The sequence below is a fragment of the Ctenopharyngodon idella genome, chromosome 20 (assembly GCF_019924925.1).
Source record: "Ctenopharyngodon idella isolate HZGC_01 chromosome 20, HZGC01, whole genome shotgun sequence".
Taxonomy (NCBI): domain Eukaryota; kingdom Metazoa; phylum Chordata; class Actinopteri; order Cypriniformes; family Xenocyprididae; genus Ctenopharyngodon; species Ctenopharyngodon idella.
In genome coordinates this window covers 5,801,155-5,823,884 of record NC_067239.1, presented here as the reverse complement: position 1 = coordinate 5,823,884, position 22,730 = coordinate 5,801,155, and the positions used below count along the sequence as shown (strand labels likewise).

At 40.0% G+C, this 22,730-nt stretch overlaps 2 protein-coding genes across 6 annotated transcripts in view; one reads left to right on the top strand and one right to left on the bottom strand.

Moving 5' to 3' along the window:
• Positions 1-22,730, top strand: part of ralgps2 (Ral GEF with PH domain and SH3 binding motif 2) — a 144,352-nt gene that overhangs the window by 93,024 nt on the left and 28,598 nt on the right. The gene's annotated exons all lie outside the window — the stretch shown is intronic.
• On the bottom strand, positions 89-21,682 carry angptl1a (angiopoietin-like 1a). Of its 2 annotated transcripts, none has more exons than XM_051873914.1 (5): positions 21,385-21,682; positions 9,386-10,266; positions 4,926-5,119; positions 3,530-3,800; positions 89-3,078 (listed from the first exon to the last, which is right to left on the bottom strand). In XM_051873914.1, exons 2-5 carry the CDS (start codon positions 10,173-10,175, stop codon positions 2,891-2,893), a joined length of 1,443 nt encoding a protein of 480 aa, XP_051729874.1. In that variant the 5' UTR covers positions 10,176-10,266; positions 21,385-21,682; the 3' UTR covers positions 89-2,890. The 2 variants fall into 2 exon arrangements, with proteins under 2 accessions (XP_051729874.1, XP_051729873.1); XM_051873913.1 differs by having other exon boundaries at positions 21,401-21,682.

Here is a 22,730-nt window from a genome sequence, read left to right as displayed (position 1 = left end):
CTGCTCATATTGCAGAAAAATCAATTGTGTAATTGAAAAGCCAGCTGTGACTCCGTATATACTGTGTGAAAAAATGATTCAGTCAGACTTGTGGACGCTGTTTTATTCAGTGTTGCAGCGTTAAGAGTGGATTCAGAGATCATTTAAACAAAAATGTTTTTCATTGCGTTCATACCAAAATTACATTCGGGCATAAGTCAATGGAGTAAATCAGTTCGAGTGTTTTTATAAGGGAAGTCTAACATACATTCTGCAAAGTTCAAATGTTTTTTTTTTGTTCTTCTGGTTTTTGTATGTGTTTGTGAGCCAGTCAGTGGTGTAACCAAATACTGAAGATTGGGGGACCAAATGAAAAAGTCAACATGAAATCAAAATCGACCACATTTACTTACAAAATTATCATTCATGGTCTTTTTGTGACATTCATTGGTGCACATCTTTCATTTCAAATGTAATAACTAGCTCATTTAGCTATTTACCTCTGATCTCACTTAGGTTGCACTATACAGAATTGCAATTTGAATTTTAAGAAGTACAATTAATATGAACTGAAATTCAAAGAAACCCATATTATTACTATAAGAAAAGGAAAGACAAGACGACAAGACAAGCTTTGAATGATGGCTTGACCAAGCCTTGTCTGATAGTTATAAAAGTCTATATGCCTTTTTAAGGGTTTTATACTTTATTTAATAAATTAACTTTTGTTCAATAAATTCCAATTCCTGTGAAGCATGACCAATTCACTTGACACTTGACTTCAATTGACATTAATTGAAAGGAAGCCAATTCTTGAGTTCCGAATGCTTAATTTAAAATATAATCATTTGCTCATAATACTCTGAAACGACTTTATCTCTCACTTAGGCCACAAAAACTGTTGGATAATCTTAACCAAATGTTTTAACAAACTTATATTTGGTTTGGCTCCATTATGGAATTTAAAGAGATAGTTTACACAAAAATGAAAATTATCCCATGATTTACTCACCCTCAAGCCATCCTAGGTGTATATGACTATCTTCTTTCAGACAACACAATCGGAGATATATTTGAAATATCCTTAGTCCTCCAAGGTTTATAATGGTTGTGAATGGGGGTGCCCGTTTTGAAGTAAAATAAAAAAATAATGCATCCATCCATAACAAAAAAAGTAATCCATACGACTCCAGTGGGTTAATAAAGGCCTTCTGAAACGAAGCGTTTTTGTAAGAAAAATATCCATATTTAATGGACGACCCTACGCAGTCGACTTGTGCCAAATAAGTAATCCTCTGACATGGTGTATGACACAGGATGTCAGAGTATCATAAGCTTAGACGCCTCTCGCAGTTCAAACAAATAGGGCTGTGCAACAAATTTAAGCTCCTCTTCTCTTATATCGAAATCTGCTGACATTTCTCTTAAAAATTTTAAAATTAGACTTCTAATTCGTGACCGGTATTTTGTTTTGCTCTCTCCTCTGCGCCTCCGCGTTCATCATTGCGTCCGGGTCAAAGGTTGCTCTTCTGCCCAAATCGACTTGTGCATTCTGTGTACGGTCTTCCACCGGAAGCTAGTTATTTGAATTTATAAAGTTTTAAATATGGATATTTTTCTTACACAAATGCATCGCTTCGCTTCAGAAGGCCTTTATTAACCCACTGAGTCGCATGGATTACTTTTTTTTTTTTTTTTTTTTTTTTATGGATGCATGCATTATTTTTGACTTCAAAATGTGGCCCCCCATTCACAACCATTATAAACCTTGGAGGACTAAGGATATTTTTAAATATATCTCTGTGTTCGTCTGAAAGAAGATAGTCATATGCACCTAGGATGGCTTGAGGGTGAGTAAATCATGGGATAATTTTCATTTTTAGGTGAACAATCCTTTTAACGTCCACTTTTCACAGTCCAGTCAATTTCCACTAAATGAAGTTTCTAAAGTTTTTTTTGTTGAATATCTTGTTTCACTTAAAAATATACTATATTATGGCAGAAATAACATTGAATTTAAGATTTAGACATTGAAAATGCATATTGATCGACCTCTAGGCTGGATGTTGGGGGTCATGTTCCTTTCAATTTCCATGGTGTTTACAACCCTGGATGTAATATTTGCTCTCTTTTGGTAAAAGTATACAAAAGTTTGTCAAAAGCACAATGGTACATCATAATCAGGGATAAATAGATGATTTGAGGATTATAACTGTCATAAATACAGATCACTGATATATAAATAACAAATGAATACTGCGGATTGGAGATGAGTCCTTAAATTAACTCTTACAAAAACAAACAAATATAAAACATGAAGTATATTTACAGACCAACATTACCCCCGAATGCATACGGGGCCTGGCGAACAGTTCAGCCCAGTGCCAGTCCTGTTACAGACACACCTCCAAAGCCAGAGGCCAAAACCTGGTTAGTTGTGAAGATCTTTGATTACAAAAACCTGCGATTGAGGGTTTGAAGTCATCAGTCCAAGCAATGAGGAAGAGTCAGAAGAAACAGACCGCAATGAAGATATTACAGTGAAGAAGAATGTAAGAAGAACAGTAAAAGAAAAATGAAGGAGATGAAGAGCAGGAGACCCTGAAGTTGACTGTGTTGTCATCCGACTCCAACTTGTAGTTTCTTATGTCGTCTTCTCTGCATTTCGATGGACTGTCCAACAGACCAAAGGGCATCGTTGTAAGAGTCTGGATAAACGCATGTCCTTTAACTCCTCCTTTTCGTGATTTTTAATTCTGTTGGTACCAATGACGACTATACTGTGCTATACATGTCAATCCTCATAAACATGAATGTGTGATTATAAATAAGTGCTGAAGTGAGTTATGAGTACATTCAAGCAATTTAGACTCATTCGGGTTTGATATGAGGGTGAGGTCCTGGGTGAACCTCAGTCTATTGGCCGGATCATCATTCGGACTGATTTGAGAGAGTAGAACCCGCCTCCATACTCCGCCCAGAAGATCCCATCTTGGAACTTGCTGCGATACACACCACCGGAGTACCACACGCCGTTCAGATTGGTTTGACCACACGCGTTGTACCACCAGCCACCTTTGTGGAAATGAGCGCAGTTGCCTGGGATAGAAGAAGAGGGAGAAGACAATACAATAAGAATGATAGAACACTTTTCAGAAGCTTTTGCTCATGTCAGCAACTCAGAAAACTCAACAGTGAAAGTTAAGGAAAGGCTTTTTCGGGGTTTTATAGGCCTTGCATACGAATATTTATACTTTTTTATATATATATATATTGGTTTCATGGACCAAAACTCTTGATTTCCCAGAATGCATTGCTTGTTGAATTTTTCAAATTTCAAAGTCTATTTACTATAATTCCAATTCAACATCCTGTGGAATTTTACCTAACCCTTGTAAGGATTTAGATAAAGTGAAAGTACGTGATGTGTAGCCAAGTATGGTGTCCCATACTCTGAATTTGTGCTCTGCATTTCACCCATCAAAGTGCAGACACACACAGCAATTGAACACACATATTGTACTGTTCTAACTGGCTGTTAGCATCTGACCTGTAAAGGCGTCTTTATCCCGGTCAAGCGTTGTGAAGGGTTTTCCATTGTGGCTTGTGAGGGAGTCTCCGGCATTGCCCTGGTAGGTGCCCAGTCTCAACCTGAAGGCCTCACTTTCAGGCTCCAGATGGAAACTGCTGTACTCTGCATAGACCTTCTTCCCAACCCAGTCCTCCAGCTCCACCAGCAATTTGTAGTCCCCCTGCTTGGCTAGGTTATAGATGTTCTCCAAGCCCAGCCAGTGTTCTCCATCTATGTTCCCAAAGCCTTTCTGTGTGGGAGAAGGAGGGAGGAAATGAGAGAAACCGTAATAGAGACAGAGTATGTGACAGAGAAGTTTGATCTTTTGTCCAATGGAAATAGTTCATCTATGTCTTGAGTGCGTTTAGTGGATTTATGTGTGTTTCCCCAACTGTGTGCAGTTATTCTACTTGTTTTCATTTCATTTGTGTCAGTGAGGAGGATTTGAGGTGTGTTTCTGTAGTAGGCCGTCAACTCTGGACTTACAATTCACTTGTTTGGCAAGTGAACACACTCAACTTTGACTAAATCGGTGAAGTCACACTCCCAAGACAGACTTTGCAGGGAACTTGAGAGCTACTTTAGAAAGGCATAACTAGATTTTTCCACTGATTTCAGCAGTGTACAAAGGGGAAAATGGTCATTTTCGGGCCATTGCTCTTGGAAAGGGAATGAATTATGTGCTTTGGGTCTACAAGCCTCCTATATATCACAGCTATAGTTCTTTGGTTTCCTCAACTAAAGGTGAAATGTATTTTCCTGTTCAGTACTAATGCTGTAGAAAATGTGTTGTGAAATACATATCTTAGATGGTTTATTTGTAAGTAATGATCCATTACCATGCACCAATATTCAAACAAACTTCTAGCTGATATTGATAAGCCAGTAATTATTTTCATGTAATGGTCAATAACCTAAAACTCAGACACTACAAATCTATTACTTCATCTAAAATAAATAAATAATACAATTTAATCACAGTGTTTGCACCCAAAGAGATGTAATTTTGCTTAAAACTAAACAAATTATTAGAGAGATGTTGTACATATATTTGGTCTAATTTGATCAATGGTGTTACTGGCCTGGAAATTCTTGAGAACTGAACTAGTAAATCACTGATGGGCCTTACTGGGAATCTCAACACACATTCCATCTATTTCCCAAATTCACTTACACGTACACACTCACATGATGTCAATGCAGACAGTGGGACTGTCTCCAGAGGTCCCCTATTTTCCTGATTCTTATCAGATGTTTAGACTTACTAATGTTGGATAAAGAGTCAGGAAAAATACTTTACTGCTTATTCATTTCTTAGTTTTTGCACATTGGTTGGTCTGCAGCATAATCTGGTCTATGTGATGTGGGCCCTTACCTTGTAGTTCTCCCAGTTTCTGAAGAAGTTGACTGAGCCATCTTTCCTTCGCTGAAAAACGGTCCAGCCTCCATTGTCTAATTTATGTTCACACCAGGCCTGAATCAGTCTATCACTACCCTCTGCCTTCAACAGATACATCCCACTGGTGCTGTGCCCCGCCTGCCGCACCTGGAAACAGTCTCTGAACGGGCCTGAGGAAGATGGGGAGAGAAGTAAACTGGGTTTCTCATTTCAGTATGTAATATCTGGACCGAGTACAATGACAGTGATAAAGACAATTTGTATTCCCAATGAGACTTGCACATTCTGACTAGCACGTAAACTAGTTATAATTCACTTGTACATTCGCATTATTTTTTTGCAATATTATGTTTGTGTTGTGTATACTGTAAATCTGATTAATCTCGAGCAGCTCAAGCGGGTAATCTCTGACATTGACTAATTGGAATATTTGAAACATTCATATTCTTTCTAGATTTTGAAGATCTTTTTAATGAAATCTGAGACCTTCCATTGACATACGCAACATCCTTCCATTGACATACGCAACTACCATTTTCAAGCCCCAGAAAGATAGTAAAGACTTCATTAAAGTAATCCATGGGACTCCAGTGGTTTAACCTAAATTTTATAAAGCGACACGAGTGCTTAGTTTGTGCAAAAAAAACCATAATTTACTACTTTATTTACAAAATATTAATCAACACAACACGCATGCATTGTGATGCTCTCGTGAACGCGCCTTGGAGATTAATATTTTGTAAATAAAGTGGTAAATTATGCTTTTTTGCACAAACAAATCACTTTGCTTCATAAAACTGAGGTTTAACCACTTGCGTCACATGGATTACTTTTATGATGCCTTTACTATCTTTCTGGGGCTTGAAAGGGGCTGTCAATAGAAAGACGGAAAGCTCTCAGATTTAATTAAAAATTTTTGTTTGTGTTCCAAAGATGAACAAAAGTCTTATGGATTTAGAAGGACAATGTGAGTGATTCATTTTTTGGTAAACTAACCCTTTAATATAGATGTCTCGGATCAGTTTAGCGAGTTTTTCTGACCATAGAGAGACACTGTTGTCTTAACTGAAAGCTTTCCCTGCAGGGTCTTCTGATCTCTGGACTCATCGTCTCTGCCCTGAGATCTCCCAGCACTTCAGATTTGCCTGAAAGATAAATACCCTTCTTTGTCCTGATGAAGTTACCATGCCCAGACACCAGCTCAGGCCTTGTGCGACTCCCTCTTCCTTTGGTTATTTTCCGCTTATTTTTCTTTTTCCTCTTTACTTGAGCTTAAGCTAAAATCATTATCAGTCATATAGGGGTGAGCCAGAGATGTAGAGCGAGAGAGGAAGAAAGAGAGATTCCCTTTGCCAAAGGCCCTTTTGGGCGATATGGTTGGTGTGTTGTATAAGAGGAGTTTTCCTGTGTTGAGAGGAAGTTCTTCAGTAGCTCTAGCTGTGCTGAAACTGCTGTGTTAACCAGCCAGGTCCCAGTGTGGCCCTGACCGCCTGTCCATGAATGACAGCCATTGAGCTCATACAGACAGGCATTGTGCCGGGCGGCTTCGAGCGGCAGGCATCGGCAGAGTGGGGGAGTGGGCGTTTTCTCTGCTTGGGTCCAGGAGGACCCTCAAACAGAACTGCATCTTAGAGTCATCCAAAACTACTCTCTGAGCAGCTACTGTTTTTTTTTTTTTTTTTTTTTTTTTTCTTCCAGTAATGATACATCTTCATTGGCCCAAAAAAAAAAAATTGTACTGTACAACCCCAGAGGTTAAAAGATTGTTTTGCTTTGGTCAGCTGCGGTTGTAATTCTCTGTGTTTTGGGGTGAAGTGGGCTATATTGAGCTGTAATTAGTGGTCAGTCGCGAGAGAATCAGGCCCTATTGAGTTGCTTTGGCCGCATGAAAGACTGGACTCTGGAGCCGTTTGCTTCAGGAACTTAGAGATTTTATCATTGTTTTAGTCTTGAGTTCAGACTTAAGATCTGCTGGATAAGCAGTGAAGCTTGTTTATTGTTAAATGTGGGTATGTGAGAGAGACGGGGAATTGGAGAGACCTACCACTGGAGGTTGTGTTTGTAAAGGTTTGATGGTTGTAATATTTATACACCTACTCAAGACTTTATCACTAAAGGCTGTAGTCCAAAACCACCATCTCACACTTTCACATGCCTGCATATTTGGCCTGCCAGGTGTGGGGTCTTACAAAGTATAAGTGCTTCTTTGGAGAGTTGTAGATGTTTTCCATTGTGTTGAAGGATGTCATGAGGTGACAGTCAAAGTTTCTTTTTTCTCTTAAGACATTGGCTATGTTCCAAAACCAAGTGAGCTGCCCACATAGATAGCATTTTTAGGTGTCATAGGTGTGCTGTCTATGTGAAGACTAAAAAGACGCTGCCTTGTTTTTGGCCAAATTCTAAGGCCGCATTGCAGACAATCCCAAAGTATTTTGTGACTAAAATTGTGAACCGAGTTCAAGGAAAATGTTTATTGTAAACATATTTATATATTAGATTCCGCATTTAAAAAGTAAAGCTTGTATTAAGAGTCATTAGCATAGCAGAATGAGAGTTAAGCCAATTCTTGCACTTTTCATGGGCCACATGTTTGAAAAAGCATTTCAGATCAGTCATTTATGAGGTTCTTTCATCTTAGGAGATAGCTCCCTATATAGGCTGTATACATCCAGGTAGCTCACTAAGTTTTGGAGCAGGGCTGCCGCCCTTGTGCTGGTAACTATACATGTCACAAGCATGGGTTTATCTCACCCTTAAGTTAGAAATTCTATGAATTCCTTTTAAGTAATAGACTTGCACGCTTCATTTCCAATACATACACAGATCGTTCCTCTTCTCAATTTCATATTTAGTCCTCTGTGTGTGCAGTAAAGTTGTGTTTTATGGTTTTGCCTTTTACTGACAGTTACATGGCTGTAAAACCTGTCTAGCAGGAATGTGGTCTTGCATGAATGTCAACCTTATACCGCTAAGAGGGGCAGAAAGAGAGAGAACAAACTCAAATTAAATCCTTGCAAAATGTACATCTACTTAAGATGCAAATCTAAATGCTGCATAAGTGTTTATGCCATTAAGCTGAGCTCAAAGTGCTATAACAATGCAACAATGACGTGTCTGATTTACTTGTCTTGTACAGTAAAAAACATCTTCAAGAACATCATAATTTTCAAGAATACGAATTTCATATGTGCTCTAAAAGTATGCTTCTCTCACACTCTGTTTTTTAGTAGTCATAAATAATGGCAAAAGTGGTATACTTAGTGGGATGTACTCATGTGCTCGCTTACACAGACACATTTTTCCCCCCCTCATTGTCTGTCTGATGTCTAATGCTTTCATTCTCTCATATAACAACAGCTTGCCACATTTTTGTTGCTTTCAAGTATAGATTGGTTAACAGATGTGGCATCACTATCTTGCATGTTTATGAAGGGGGGAAATGTTTTTGAGTTTTGCTAGGTAAGTGCTTGAAGAAGACATCTTGTAGCTTTTATGTTGCATGTTAATGTTCCTATGTGTATCTTCACTCCTCACTGGACAGCTACGTTTTGATGCATTTATAGAGCAGAGATACAGAAGCCCAGTCCAGCTTAGACTACCAGTTCCTCCACTTTACTCCCCTCTGACCCTTTTTAATCTAGAGATTTTTCCAGGAGGCTTATGTGGGTGCATGTTTTCAAGTGTGCACTCAGGAATCCATGAGCTCATATTTTGTTTTCATGGGCTGCCAGAGAGGATTCTGCAGGAGGGGAATAGAGGATTCTGTGATTTGTCTCAGTAACTTTTGGCATTACAACCGTGCACTAGCTGTTCCTGGCTATGTGTTCATGCTTTAGGAGGATGAGATCTCAGTGTCACTCTCAGTGAAAACATGTAGTGCCACCAGGAGAGATGCAACATCTGGCACAGCAGTCTAATTTGTTATTTCAGGAGGGTGGTCACAAGTGCCCCCTTTTTGGCCACCTTTTACAAACTCTTTCATAGCCCACAATGATACTGGCTCCTAACTGCTACCCAACAGTCTATGAGACAATAAGTCACCAAAGTGTGGTTTCGGAGAAGGACTTGGCTCAGCATTTTGGACAAGGCCAATGAGACAGTTGAGAGAGTGAGATGTGGGATCAGAACAAGACATAAGCCGTCAAGTTACTTCTCTACATGTATGGAGCATGTGAACTAACTGCTGGATTGCTATCACAACATTTTGTGTGGCATTGTACCATAGAGAGATACCACATTTCCCCTGAAAGCCTGGTAACTCCCCTAAGACTATTAATTCATAGAAGTTGTCAATGTCAAAATGTGTCTTTTTTTTTTTTTTTTTTTTTTAACTCTGTGGTAAGATTGTGAAAAACCAACAAGGAAACAAGTGGCTTGACTTCTCAAGATCTTCCAGAATTCTGCCCCAAATGTCTCCCTGTCCCCTGGTCACTTACCATCTGAGGTGAGGGTGCCCTGTGGGGGTGGTGGGATTCCCAGTGGGTCGGGTGTTGGGGCGTCCATTCGTGATCCTCTAGGATATGCTCGATTGTTGTTGTCTCTCTGAATCTCATTGGTGAAGCGGTTGTTGTTGGCCGGAATGCTCTCCGGTACCACCTGCACCAGCGGCGGCACTGCTGGCAGATCTTGACGTCCATATCCACGGAGACAGCGGTCCTCTAGGGCGGCGATGAGCACAGATTGGTTGTTGACTGTGGCAGCAAGGCCTGCGAAACGCAGCTCCAGCTCTTTGTAACGGGAGGCCAGTCGGAGCATCTCCGTGGTGACGTTCAATATGCGGTTCTCCAGCTGCGCCAGTTCCAGGGAGTTGTCCCTCTTGCGGATGATTTCATGAAGCAGCTGCATGTAAAGCTGCGTCACTCTGGAATTCATGTTACGAGACTCTTTGCGTAGAAGCTTCATCTCATTTACCAAGTTCCCATCCACATCAGCCACTAGTTGCAGCATTTCAATCTCTCGTCGCTGCTTGGAAAGGACCTCCCGCACATCAGCAATGTCCATACGTGTCACCCGGTCTTTGTCTGGCTCAGGTCCGGTGGCAGAGGCACAGATCGGGCCTGTGATTTTCTGCTGGGGCACCAGGAAAGTGTAGGAGCATTTCTTGGAGTCATCGGCAGGTGCTCGCCGTTTTCGAGATTGCATGAGTTCATTTCCTGAGTGGCACTTGCTGAGCAAGCAGATGGAGAGACAGAGCATGATGCCCATGCACCATGTTACGCATCTCATGGTTGCTTCAGTTATCACCTCACCTACTTTTTGGTAGCTTTTTGCTCTTCTCTTCCTCAACCTCCAGACAGTGGTAAATCCAATTCTTCACCTGTAAAGAGAAAGAAAATGAGCCGTCAATCAGCAGTCATGCACCTCATCAAGTGCCAAGCATGTACTGCTGCGGACTCCACAGCTGAATTTTACCCAGCAGTCCATGTGGCAAAGAGTGTTTTTTTTTTTTTTTTTTTTCTTGTTTCTTTCAACTTTTTAATGGAATGCTGCCATGAAAAGTATGTGTATTAGTAGTTCAACATGGTGTACAACCTCTACCCTTTCTGTTCTCACAGGCATCCTGGTGTACTATTCAGTCTCGTCTCAGACACTTAAATCAAACGCACATTGTATGCTTCACATCCTCCACTAACACATGGCCATATCCAGATGTTTCACATCCTTTGCTAACAGATCATCACACCTCTGATGTCATCACCATGGCATTTTATACACAAAACCCATCTTCAGCGTGGACTATAACCATTCTCCCGCCCTTGTACCTCCTGCTCTATAACTCTTCTCTCCAGGGTTCAATGGATCAAATTCCTAGGTGCTCTTACATCCTGCTGTGTATCCCACTCTACAAGGTTCAGTATTTAACAGTCTCTCACTCTGAGTAACCCAGCTTGTCTTCAGTTTTTTGCATAGCAGCCCTCTCCAGGAGCTGCATTAGGCTCCTCTAATCCTAGTATCACCTTTCCCTCCATGCTGAGCTCTGCTTTTCATCAACACCTAGATGTGTTCGCTCTTGGTTCCCGTCCCTGTTTATACAGACACACATTTTTCAGTCAGCAGTTCTGCCATCTGTGCTGTTGCGAGACCAAAGATGTGTGTGCAGATCCAGTACAGTTCCACATACAAGGTGAAACTGTCTCTAACATCAGCTTCACTGGAATGCTGTATTGTCTCTAAAGGAATGTGTTGCTGAGGTTTTAATTTGAAAGAGAGTTAGATAAGAGTGTCACTATGACCCATAAGCACAAAATTGGAACAGTTTGAGAAAAGAATCTGTGAATGATTTTTGTTTTGTCTGAATGAACCAGTTTGCTAAAATCAGACTTTTTAATGCTAATCGGGGTCTTATATACTGTAGGCTGTAAGCGGTTTAGCATGCCTTGCCCTTACTTGTTAAACTAAACCAGGTCAGTGGCCTCCATAGAGTTTTTATTCTGCTCTCCTCCTTAGTTCCTTTATATTATAACTTTATTTTGTTTGCTTGAAGGCTCTACTGTCTGGTTCTAACTGGATGTAGTCAGTAATCTAAAGCTAACCTATGCTTAGGGGTGGGTTTCAGAACGACTGGCTCTGTCTTTCAAAGCGTAAAGTGAAATGAAAGCCACAGTCAAACGCAGCCTAATCGGCTCTGAACTAATCATACACGGTGGAGCAATTTGACACCGCAGGCTACAGACTTTGAGAAGCATGCTGTGTGGAGTGAAGAGATTAAAAAGTGAGAATAGAGTAAGACAAGGTTTTAAGGAAAAGTCTGGGCTATAGTAAAGAAAGTGGGTCACATACATAATCGTCCTCCTGGCTGGTCTGCCAAACAAGACACCTGGCCTTGAACCTGACTTCATGGGAAAAGAAGATCTTGTGCAGTCCAGAAACCTGCTGATTTGTCTCCATTTGTGTCTGTCTCCATTTTCATCACTTTCTCTCGCTCTTTACTTCAGGGACCTGACTTACTCAACCTAATTATCACTAACTATCAACGGACTCTAAGTCAACTGGTTTCCCTCCTGTCATTTTTCACAATCACACAGGAAAAACAATTCAAAATATTTTGGCTTGGGCGTAGTAATGGGCAGCTAACATATCCAGAACAGATGTGAGAATGCCGGCCCAAGCCAAAACAGAACGATTCAGGACGTAGTGGTTCGGAATGCTAACCTGAGGGATTGAGAGGAAAACTTTTACCTTCTAATTTGCTTATTTTACTCTCCCTCCCTTCAGCCATAAAATGGAGTACTGCATTTGTCTCCATTACGCAGTCTCTCAACCTTTCGCCGTCACTAATAAATAGTAATAGACAACTACGGTATGTGTTTGCTTGTGGGCTACACACAAGATGTGAATGTGCAACTCACTGTAAAGCATTAATATACTTTATCTATCTTGAAACGCATGAATAACAAATTCTGCTTTTGTTTAACATAACATTGTTATTAAATCTTATTTAACAGTTTTCAGTTCCTGTAGCTCAGCTAGTAGAGCGTTGCAATACCAATGCCAAGGTCATGGGTTCGATTCCCAGGAAACACACAATTTTTGTGTATTTTGAAGTGCATATTTGACTATCACTTTATAAATATTACCATGTTTGTCAGTTGTTAAAACAATTCTCAGTGTTATTGGTTTGCTCCTCTGAACTGTCAGAATTCTCGCATTGTAGACTAGCACTCGCACTAGAGCTGTCAGTAGCTAGGATAACCAGTTAACTAGCAAGCTTAGGTTAATGTAATTAGTTTTTAAATATGGCTTTTGTCAACTTTGCTCTTGATTTGGCTATGTTTCCCTATCCTTTCCCCACCCATCTGAGTAATACAGCTCCACACTCTATACAATCTACTCACTGTTCCCATGATTCATTTCTTCATCTTCTTTAGCTTTGATGTGATGTATGGACAGCTGTGACCCTCTACTGTTCCAGCCAATTGGATCTTCATGTGTTGTTAATAGCAATAATTCATAGAGCTTCCAGAACGGCTTCCAGACTGTTCTGATACCCTTGGGTTCCTCGGATGTTTTTACTAAGTCAGTATCACTGTTATGATGTCACCGTCAAGTGTAGCACATGAACATTTAATCCGTGTTCTTGTTTTCATTGGGTTTGACTCTGCTAACATCAGTCATGCTGGCTGTCAAAGACTAAATCCCAGTGGTTCCACTGCATTGGGCAGAATTAGAGGTTGTTCACAAAAAACAGCATTTAAAAATTTGAGGCGCTCTGCTGATCAATGGAAAAAAACAAGGATCTTGACATGCCATCTTAAAAACAAGGCGCTCGAACGAGACACTGAAAAGGCAGCAAGACGTCAGCCCACTTTTACTCAGTTAAAAAGCAAAATCAAAACATGTTCTTTCATCCAGCTGTGCTGGTTGTGTTTCTTTGGAAATATGTATACTAAACGGATGTCTTTGACATTGCAATGTGTCTTACAACTTTATCAGCGTCTCACACCGTCAGTGTCAAGGTTAAGATGGCATGTCAAATTAAAAGTTGAACTTTTAAAAGTATATCTCATACCACTGCGATCTGTCTTATGTTTTCCGGTCGCAATAACACATACTGTGTCAACTACCCTATACATGCTGTACAAACAAAACTCAGTTAAACAGGGTCACTGAGTTCATTTTACAGTTCATCACAGAAATCAGCTTTTCCTCAGTCCTGATTTTGTCTGTTATCCATCTTGAAAATACACAGAAGAAGGGTATTTGCCTGGACACATTTGTTTTAGTAATAAAGTCTCACTTATTCCATATTTTTACAGAGTGCTGCCAAAATCCTTTATTCCTCAGAGTATTTTTTGTGAAGCTCTGCTTAGAGAGAGGGATAGCTACTGAGTTTTGTTTATACTTGCGTCTTGGAAGGCAGCTTTGGCAATTCTCTCTCACTTTCTCTTTTCACTGCTCCGTCTTTGTTATTTATACTTGATCACCATCTCTTCTAATGTACTTAATGTATCTACAGTAAGTCATTTGTAGTTCCAGCATGTAGAGCTGAAGAGTCCAGCGTGGCACCTTCTTGTCTGGCCTTGTTAACAACACTCCATAAGGTTGATGCTGACATCAGCATCTGCTCTTTTGCGTTTATGGCTTTGGCTTTATAAGAACCTTCTGAATATGCATGTAGACAATGAAAAAGCTCTTTCAAGAGCCAAACTATTCCTGGTAGATTTATCTAATCATCTAGTCAGTTACTTGTGGATTACTTGCTGCTTTCTGGCTGGCCTGCTCGTGTGCGGTGTGCTTTGGTGGGCCACCAGGAGCTGTTTTTCCTTGGCTGTGCTGGAGTTGGATCTGAGCTCCAGTCATTAGCTCATTGCCTCTCTCTACACTTAGCGCCCAGCTCCTCGTTTCAGCCTGTGGTGTCTGGCATGACATTATTGTGACTTCCTCTGAAGTGAGTAAAAGAGTTTGAGCTCTTGTTTTTATGGGATATATGCCCAAGTGTCTTTGATTTCTGGTCAGCTGTTTCAAGTCAGAAATTGATTGGGCAGTTGAGAGCTGTTTAAACGGTAAACTAGAAAACAGCGGGTAATATAAGGTGTTTTGTTAAGGGTGTTTGTACTCCTGTTGAGAAAGCTTTGATATTGGACCATAAAGTCCCATATTTTTCTTGCAGAGTTTATTAGTCCGAGAGCTGAGTGTCAGTTTGAGCAGTTTTACGAGAGAAAAGGTTATTGCTGGAAAGTTTAGACAAGGATATGAAGCATCTTAAAACGTTGTGTTCCATGGAGATTGACAAGGCAGTGAAGAAAAAAATTAGAGAAATGCTTGTAAAGATTTTTTTTATTATTATTTGTAAAGCAAATAAATCCCAAGACAATGATTTTTAAATGCAGCATGCTGTAATTGATGTTAAATCTCTAATCATGTTCCTGAGTTAGTTGCTGTTTACATCCTAATGAATGTAGCTGTTTGTACAAGATGGCCAATTTTAAGTTTATATGATTAGTCACTGAACTATGAAATAAATAAGATCTAAGCTAGGCAACCCAACAACTAGCTTCATAAAATTTTAAGAGACGAGTCTGTGGTTCCATGACTCAACAAGATGTTACATTTAAACACTACAATTACCTTGGCAGTATCGTTGTCCAAAACAATCCCCCGCTCTGACAAACCGTTTGTGTGATATTGTAAAGAAGACTCTTAAAAGCTAATCTCAGAAGCCAGACAACTCTGATCCTACCTGACTCATCCCATCAGCCATTGCTGAAGTTTTACCACATGCATTTACACACAAACACATCAATTATTTGATTTGAGACAGTAGTGGAGGTAGTTACATAGGATTTATCTGTTTTCCTTGAAAGAGAATGTATTTTTTGAAAAATGTATCTAAGAATTCCACATCTGGCTGTCAGACTTTTCCAAGATGACGGCAGCCAGTCCAGTAAACATGTAGACGCACTTCCAAAAATATTCCATAATGAGAAAGCAAGGGGGAAAAAAAGAAAGAGGAAAAACTTGAGAGATGGGCGGAGGGGACAACAGAGGGACAAATGAGGGACCGTGCTGAATTTGTTAGGATCCAGGAGGCAACACTGCTGGAATCAGAAGCTTCGAGAGTAAACAGTCTGAAAAGAATTCTTGCCCTGCTGTTGTTCGTGAAATTCATAATATTGGAAAAACATGAGAGAAAGATGACTACACAAACAGCAGCTTTCTGTAATCTGAAGTCTGTACAATAAATGCATCACACATGGGCCATGTTTGTCAGCATGGTAGTAATTTGTAGCATGGTTCAAATGGGCTGAAGATCAAAAAAACATATGATACACTCTTGTTCAATCAGGAGATGACGCTGACAAAATTAGCAAGATTGGAAGAGAGCATAAGAGCAAGGAAGGAGGAAAAAGAGGTCATAGGAGATTGGAAAACATGCCCCAAGTTGCATTTGGTAACTCCATACCAAAGAGTGCAGAAGGAAATGGCAGAATGGAGACCAACAGGGCATGATGTAATGAATTTATGAAGTGTGATCTGGGCATGTGGGAACTTTAATTGAGTTTGGAGCCCACAGCTAAAGAAAAGAGAGAGCAGGAAAAAGAAGCAGTCCTGTCACAGAGAATGCAGCTTTTCACTGAACGTGGTTTGGAAGGCTCAGACCTTGGTCCTGATCACCACCCACAAGCACTTTTTAAAGCCTCACAGAAGCTTCATTCCTCTCAGAACTTGCTAAAAGTGTGGGAACATGCAAGTGATATGAGAGAGAGCAGAACTTTTGCTCCAGTTTGCTTGTATAAAGCTAAATCAGGATGATCACACTAGCTGGGTTTCCATCCAAACATGAAGTGAATCTTTTCAAAGTCCGCAAAAAAAGAAAAAAGACAAATGCAAATTAGGCGTGTTTCCATCAAGTTGTTCTAGTGGATGACGGTGGTATTGGTAACCTAGTAACCAACAGTAAATAAGACACTGTGACTGAGCATTTGTGAAGGGTTCGCCTAAACACTTATGAATAAGAAAACAATAAACAAGATCCGTCTCGACTTTATTAAGTGTCACACGTGAGAGGACAAGCCTGAAAAACCCACGACACTCCAGTACAAAAGTCCGCATGACCCTATCCACGGCAAGCCTAGTGGGGAAAATGCATTGCACTCAATGAGCACCAGTACATCCAGAATTAATGCATGAAATCTGAATCAAACATAAAGTTTTCTGTTACAACACCATCAGTGGAAACAGCCGATTATGATTAGTCACGTGGATTTAATGCTTGCTACGTCAGAATTTATTCAGCAAATGTATTTCCATCTCCCATTTATAAGTCAAAAACCTCAAGCAAGCGTAAAAACTTTTTTTTTTTTTTTTTTTTTTTTTTTCCGAATTAAGGGATTTTTATTTGAAATTGGGCATTTCCATCACTTGTTTCTGATGCGATACTTCAAAATGCGCATAAAAACAGGGAGATGGAAACATAATGACAACATTGACAAAACAGCTGGAAAGTCAGTCATTTTCAGTGAGTCAGTGACAGATACGAGTCAATGACAGAAAATAATGCTGACATAAAGAAAAAGAATAAGTTTAAGACACATGGTTAAAGTACTTAGGTTAAATGGTTAAAAGTTGACATTCAATGACTGAAATGAAGTGTAACCAGAAAGTAAAAAGTAATAACAGATTTTCCCTAAATATTTTTACAAATATTAATCATTAATTTATAAATATCATTGTTTTTGAAAAGCTGCACCACATGACACTTTACAACATGAACTGACCTTGTCTGCATGTTAGTTGCACCACATGACTTTTATCAAAATGAATTTTCATTTTTTAAACTAAAAACATGCTCATCATAGAATTGTGTTAAACTTATTTATTGCATTATTGTATTTTTGAATGAATTAAGATAAATTAGCATCAAGTCATTGACCCCTAGTTCGACACAGCAGTCAAGTTTCCTGCAAATCTTTATGGGATTTTGCATTCACTTTATTCCTAAATCTCTAAATCGCTTCCTCGTTTAGCTTGGAATTTTTATTGGGCTCTGTTTTAGAATGGTGAATAAGATTGCAGCAGTTGAAGATGAAAGTGTGGGCCATTTTGGGCTTAGATTTCAAGAGAATGTCATTTTTGGAAAAATTATCTGAGACAGAGTAGAGTGTGGCTGCTAAAATGACAGACAACTGAGGAAGAAGGAAGCCTGAAATCCTGAAACCGTATGTATATCTGCAAAACGCAGAAGTCATCTCCACATGTTTCTAATTACCTCAGTGCTGCAGATGAGAACAAGCAATGCTTTTATTTTTTTGTTTTAACCTGTTGAAAGGAAGACGATAAACAGAACACTCTCTAAGAGAGAAGCAGTGTTGGCTCTTATCTGTGGTACGTGCAGGGCTGTGTTGAAATAAATCTTACTACTTTTTCTTCATCTCATCTTATATATTATTGGATACTTTTTAAGAACCTTAAAGGGATAGTTCACCCAAAAATGAAAATTATCCCATGATTTACTCACCCTCAAGCCATCCTAGGTGTATATGACAATCTTCTTTCAGACGAACACAATCCGAGATATATTTAAAAATATCCTTAGTCCTCCAAGGTTTATAATTGTTGTGAATGAGAACCCACATTCTGAAGACAGAAAAAATGCATCCATCCATAAAAAAAGTAATCCATACGGCTCCAGGGGGTTAATAAAGACCTTTGAAAGCGAAGGGATGTGTTTTTGTAAGAAAAATATCCATATATAAAACTTTATAAATTCGAATAACAAGCTTCCAGTAGACAACCGTACACAGAATGCGCAAGTTGACTTGCGCCAAATGAGTAACCCGTGACGCGATGTATGACGCAGGATGTAGGAGTATCGTAAGCTTAGACGCCTCTCACGGTTCAAACAAATACGGCTGGGCAACAAACTCAAGCTCCTCTTCTCTTATATTGAAATCCTCTGATATTTCTCTTTAAAATTTCTCGTTTTAGACTTCTAATTTGTGATCAGTGTTTTGTTTTGCTCTCTCCTCTTCGCCTCCACATTCGTCATTGCGTTCGGGTCAAAGGTTGTTCTTCCGCTCAAATTGACGTGCGCAATATGCATACGGTCATCCACCAGAAGCTCGTTATTCGAATTTATAAAGTTTTATATATGGATATTTTTCTTACAAAAACACATCCCTTCACTTCAATAGGCCTTTATTAACCCCCTGGAGCCGTATGGATTACTTTTTTTTTTTTATGGATGCATTTTATCTGTCTTCAGAATCTGAGTTCCCATTCACAATCATTATAAACCTTGGAGGACTAAGGATATTTTTAAATATATCTCAGATTGTGTTCGTCTGAAAGAAGATTGTCATATAAACCTAGGATGGCTTGAGGGTGAGTAAATCATGGGATAATTTTCATTTTTGGGTGAACTATCCCTTTAAGATTAAAGTTTGAAACTTCTTCACTTGACATTGCTGGGATGTTTGCACATTCTAATATTTCCTTCATGAAATGCAAATCTAGAATCAGTTACCAAAGGTTCTGCTGTCTGAAGTGCTCTGACAAAATATGATGTGGCTTCAAAATTCAGATGTGTTGTATTTGTCATTTGTTGTTTTTAGATGAATGATTCATTAAATTTAATGTCTAACAGCCCCAATATGTATCTGTATGTGTTTAGAGAAGCTCACGACACGCGAACATCACAGATGCGATTCATCACCAGTACCCACAGGAATTGACCGTTAAATCTGAACAATGGCAGCCTTTGGCCTTTATTTACTCAGCATCACATTCTACTGTCACCCCTTCAATTAGAATATTACATAAGTTTCTTAACATTTCAGTGTCTCTCTACAGTTTTACTAAATGGTAGGTAATAATGCCATTTGAGTGTGAAAGAATTTGAGTGTGAAAATTTTAAGACGTTTCACATGTGCTACAGGTGAGCCATGTGCCAGCACTTCAGCACGGAATGTTCTCTGAAGAGTAATGACATGGAACTTCGTCCAAGAGCGGCTTCTTTTTCTGTGTGCGGATTTTAGTTAGCTTTATGACTCTCTGAGGAAACATACATTTTTCTAACCTTTCACATTTCAGCCATTTGGTTTGGTTTCACTATTACGGTTATCTGCATAATGTGTTCACACAGGTCACGTCATTCATGCATCATGTCTCAATTTATTGCACCATGTTACATGACACACATTAAAGGGGTGGTTGATTATGATGTCACTTTTTTAATGTTAGTTAGTGTGTAATGTTGCTGTTTGAGCATAAACAACATCTGCAAAGTTACAACGCTCAAAGTTCAATGCAAAGGGAGATATTTTCCTTTAAAGAATTCATTGTTTAAGGACTACAACGAGCTTCTTCCAGGGTTAGTGACATCGCTAACCCTGAAATTTACCTAAACCCTGTCCCTGAGAATACGCAACAAAGGGGGTGAGGCCATATTGGGCTGAGAAGAGGAAGAGTTGTTGTAGTAGAGTGTTGTTGCCATGCCGACATTTTACTTTTTACAGCTGCATTCTAAAAGTTGTAACTTCTTCCTGAGTCTCTCCATAAGTGTCGACTCCGGTTTGAACAATGTAAGGCTGAACACAGTTACTGACAATCCTCATTTTGGCTGCGTGAGATTCTCCAGCTTTGTTGTTGTTGAGCAACCAAATCGTGAGCTGTTAAAGCTCCGGCCTCTTTTGGAAAGCAGGTCAGGGGCAGCAGCTCATTTGCATTTAAAGGGACACACACAAAAACGGTGTGTTTTTTTTTTTTCTCACACCCAAATTTGACAAGTTATAATAAATGATCTGTGGGGTATTTTGAGCTGAAACTTCACAGACACATTCTTGGGACACCAGTGACTTATATTACATCTTGTAAAAGGTACATTATAGGTCCCCTTTAAGTAAAAGACTAGTCAAACGTAAGGCCACTGCATTGTATTTCTCTCTAAGATTGTGTCCTCTGTGAATGCCCCCTTTATCTTTATTTACAACATTTGGTTTTGTTTAACTTGACGTCTGCTGGTGCTGTTCCTTTGTGGCTGACAGCAGCAGGGCATTATGGGTAATAGTGCTACAGCACACACTAGGTTTGTGATAAGCCTGCAGAATGCCCACTGTCAAACCAGAGAGAAGTGTGTGTGCAGTGTGAATGTGGACGTTTCTACATGAGGAAGTGGTTAGTGTAAAACGACCTTCTGTTTTGGTAAGTTTGTTTTCCTTAACTAATTTTTTTTTATGAATAGAGTCCCTTATCCCCTACAGAACAGTACATAGACGCTCAGTAGACCATATTCCCAAGAGCTTCAGCCAGAGGAACCATGAGGAGCACCAGGCAACCAAGAAACATCTACAACATGCTACAATAGAATCTACTAACCACAGTCCTCAAAATAAGACACAATCCACAAAATACAGCCTTCGCAGTACAAGAAAAGCCACAAGACACAAGCCTCAGAGAAGCCGGCACTGTTTTAGATAGCACTGTTGAAATCTCCATGAGAGTATCAGTCTCGGAACGTGCTGAGAGAGCAGCTCTTAACCAAGCAAACAAACACACCCATCCAGATGCATTTGCCCCCTTCTGCATGACCTCGAAGTGGACCAGAAAACACCCAGAGTCAAACCCATCTCTTTTTCTGAAAAGCAAACAAACAGAATAAGAGGCAAAATTCTGGGTAATTATCTGCCTTTGATGTTTGTCCTACTTCCCTGCAATTGATTATGAAGAAAGACAAAAGTAATCCAATGCAAACTCTCAGAACGACCCTATGACCGGACCATTTGGCCCACCCGTACCCTGGCTGAGCGCACATGGCAGTAAATTGAGGAATTCGTTCAGAAAAACAAAAACGGCACAGTGAATGCACAGGTAGAGCCATGTTCCAAACAAAGATGTAGGTAAACTTCCAGATGCTGACAGATTGAGGGGTTAAAAATGAAATATCAGAGAAAATATATGAAGAAAAAAAAAACATAAGTGAGTGAAGAACTTTTACCCAGGTGTCTTCTGACCTTTATTGCCGTATGTTTTCTGTTGAGATCCTTGTGGTTCACCAGTCCTTGGTGTCTTCCGTGATTCCTTATTCTCCCAGTGGCTCTCTGAAACTCCTTAAAGCTGCACACATCTCTTGTATCCCAGGATATTAAGGCCTCAAAGCTCCCGTGGTTTTGGATCCCCAATGTCCAGGACCCTAGTCATCCCAGTAGTGAGCTCCCGTCTTAGGGTTCATGGGATCTGGGGCAGTGGCATGGCTCTGGAATCTTTCAGCTGCTTTTTGGAGACTGAGGAACTCTCGGACAGCAACTCCAGTTTTTCATGAAGGATGAGGGAGGGAGGGAGGGAGGGAGGAGGGGGGTGGGGGGTGGGGGGGGTGGAGGGAATTGGGGCATGTTTTTTTTCCCTCTTCCTTTTCTCCTTTTTGGAGGGAAGAGCCTAACCCCTCCTCTGATGTAACGGGTGCTGAAATAGAGACAGAATAACTCGACCCCTTCTAAAATTTCACCTCCCATCAAATCTCTCATTCTTCAGGAAAGGAGGAGGAGGGGACAGCGAGCGGTGGACAGGGATCTCTCTGAACTCAGGGAGAATAGGCTTGCGGTCTTTGTGGAGACGGAGAGGACTGCTTTCGCTTACAGCCCAGCAGCACAGGACTCCACCGTTCCTTCCTGCGGTCTACACCCAGTCTTGCTTAAACGCACATGCTTTCAGAAGTCCTGAGAGGATGGCACAAGTTGAATAGATAATGATCTTCCCACGCATGTCTCTCAGATGTTTGTTAAAAATGGGAGGAGGAAACTGAGGATCATTTGGACAGTTTGGAGCATGTGTTTGAACAATCTGCCCAGTGACACCACAATGTCCTTCCCTTGTTTTCTTCTATAAATTTATAGCAGTAGTGCTGTTTGCGTGCAGTCACGAATGTTTGTGTGTTTGGCTCTTGCCTGATCTTCAGGAAAATCCTTTTAGGGATAGTTCACTGAAAAATCTGAATTCATGATTTGCTCACCATCATGTTGTTCCAAACTTCTGTGGAACTTAAAGGAAGATATTTTGAAGAATGTTTTTTGTCCATACAGTGAATGTCAGTTAGATCCTGAGTTTGTTTGTCTGTGGTTGTTTGGTTGTTTTTTGGACCCTATTGACTTTCATTGTATGGACAAAAACAAGTGAAACATTCTTAGTAAATCTTTTTGAAAGAATGTCATACAAGTTTGGAACAACATGAGGTAAGTGTGAGTAAATTACATAATTTTTAATGTTTGGGTGAACTATCCATTTAAGGGCCTTAAGGGGTTTTTTTCTGTTAGTTTTCCATAGCTAATAGCACTGAACTACTGCACT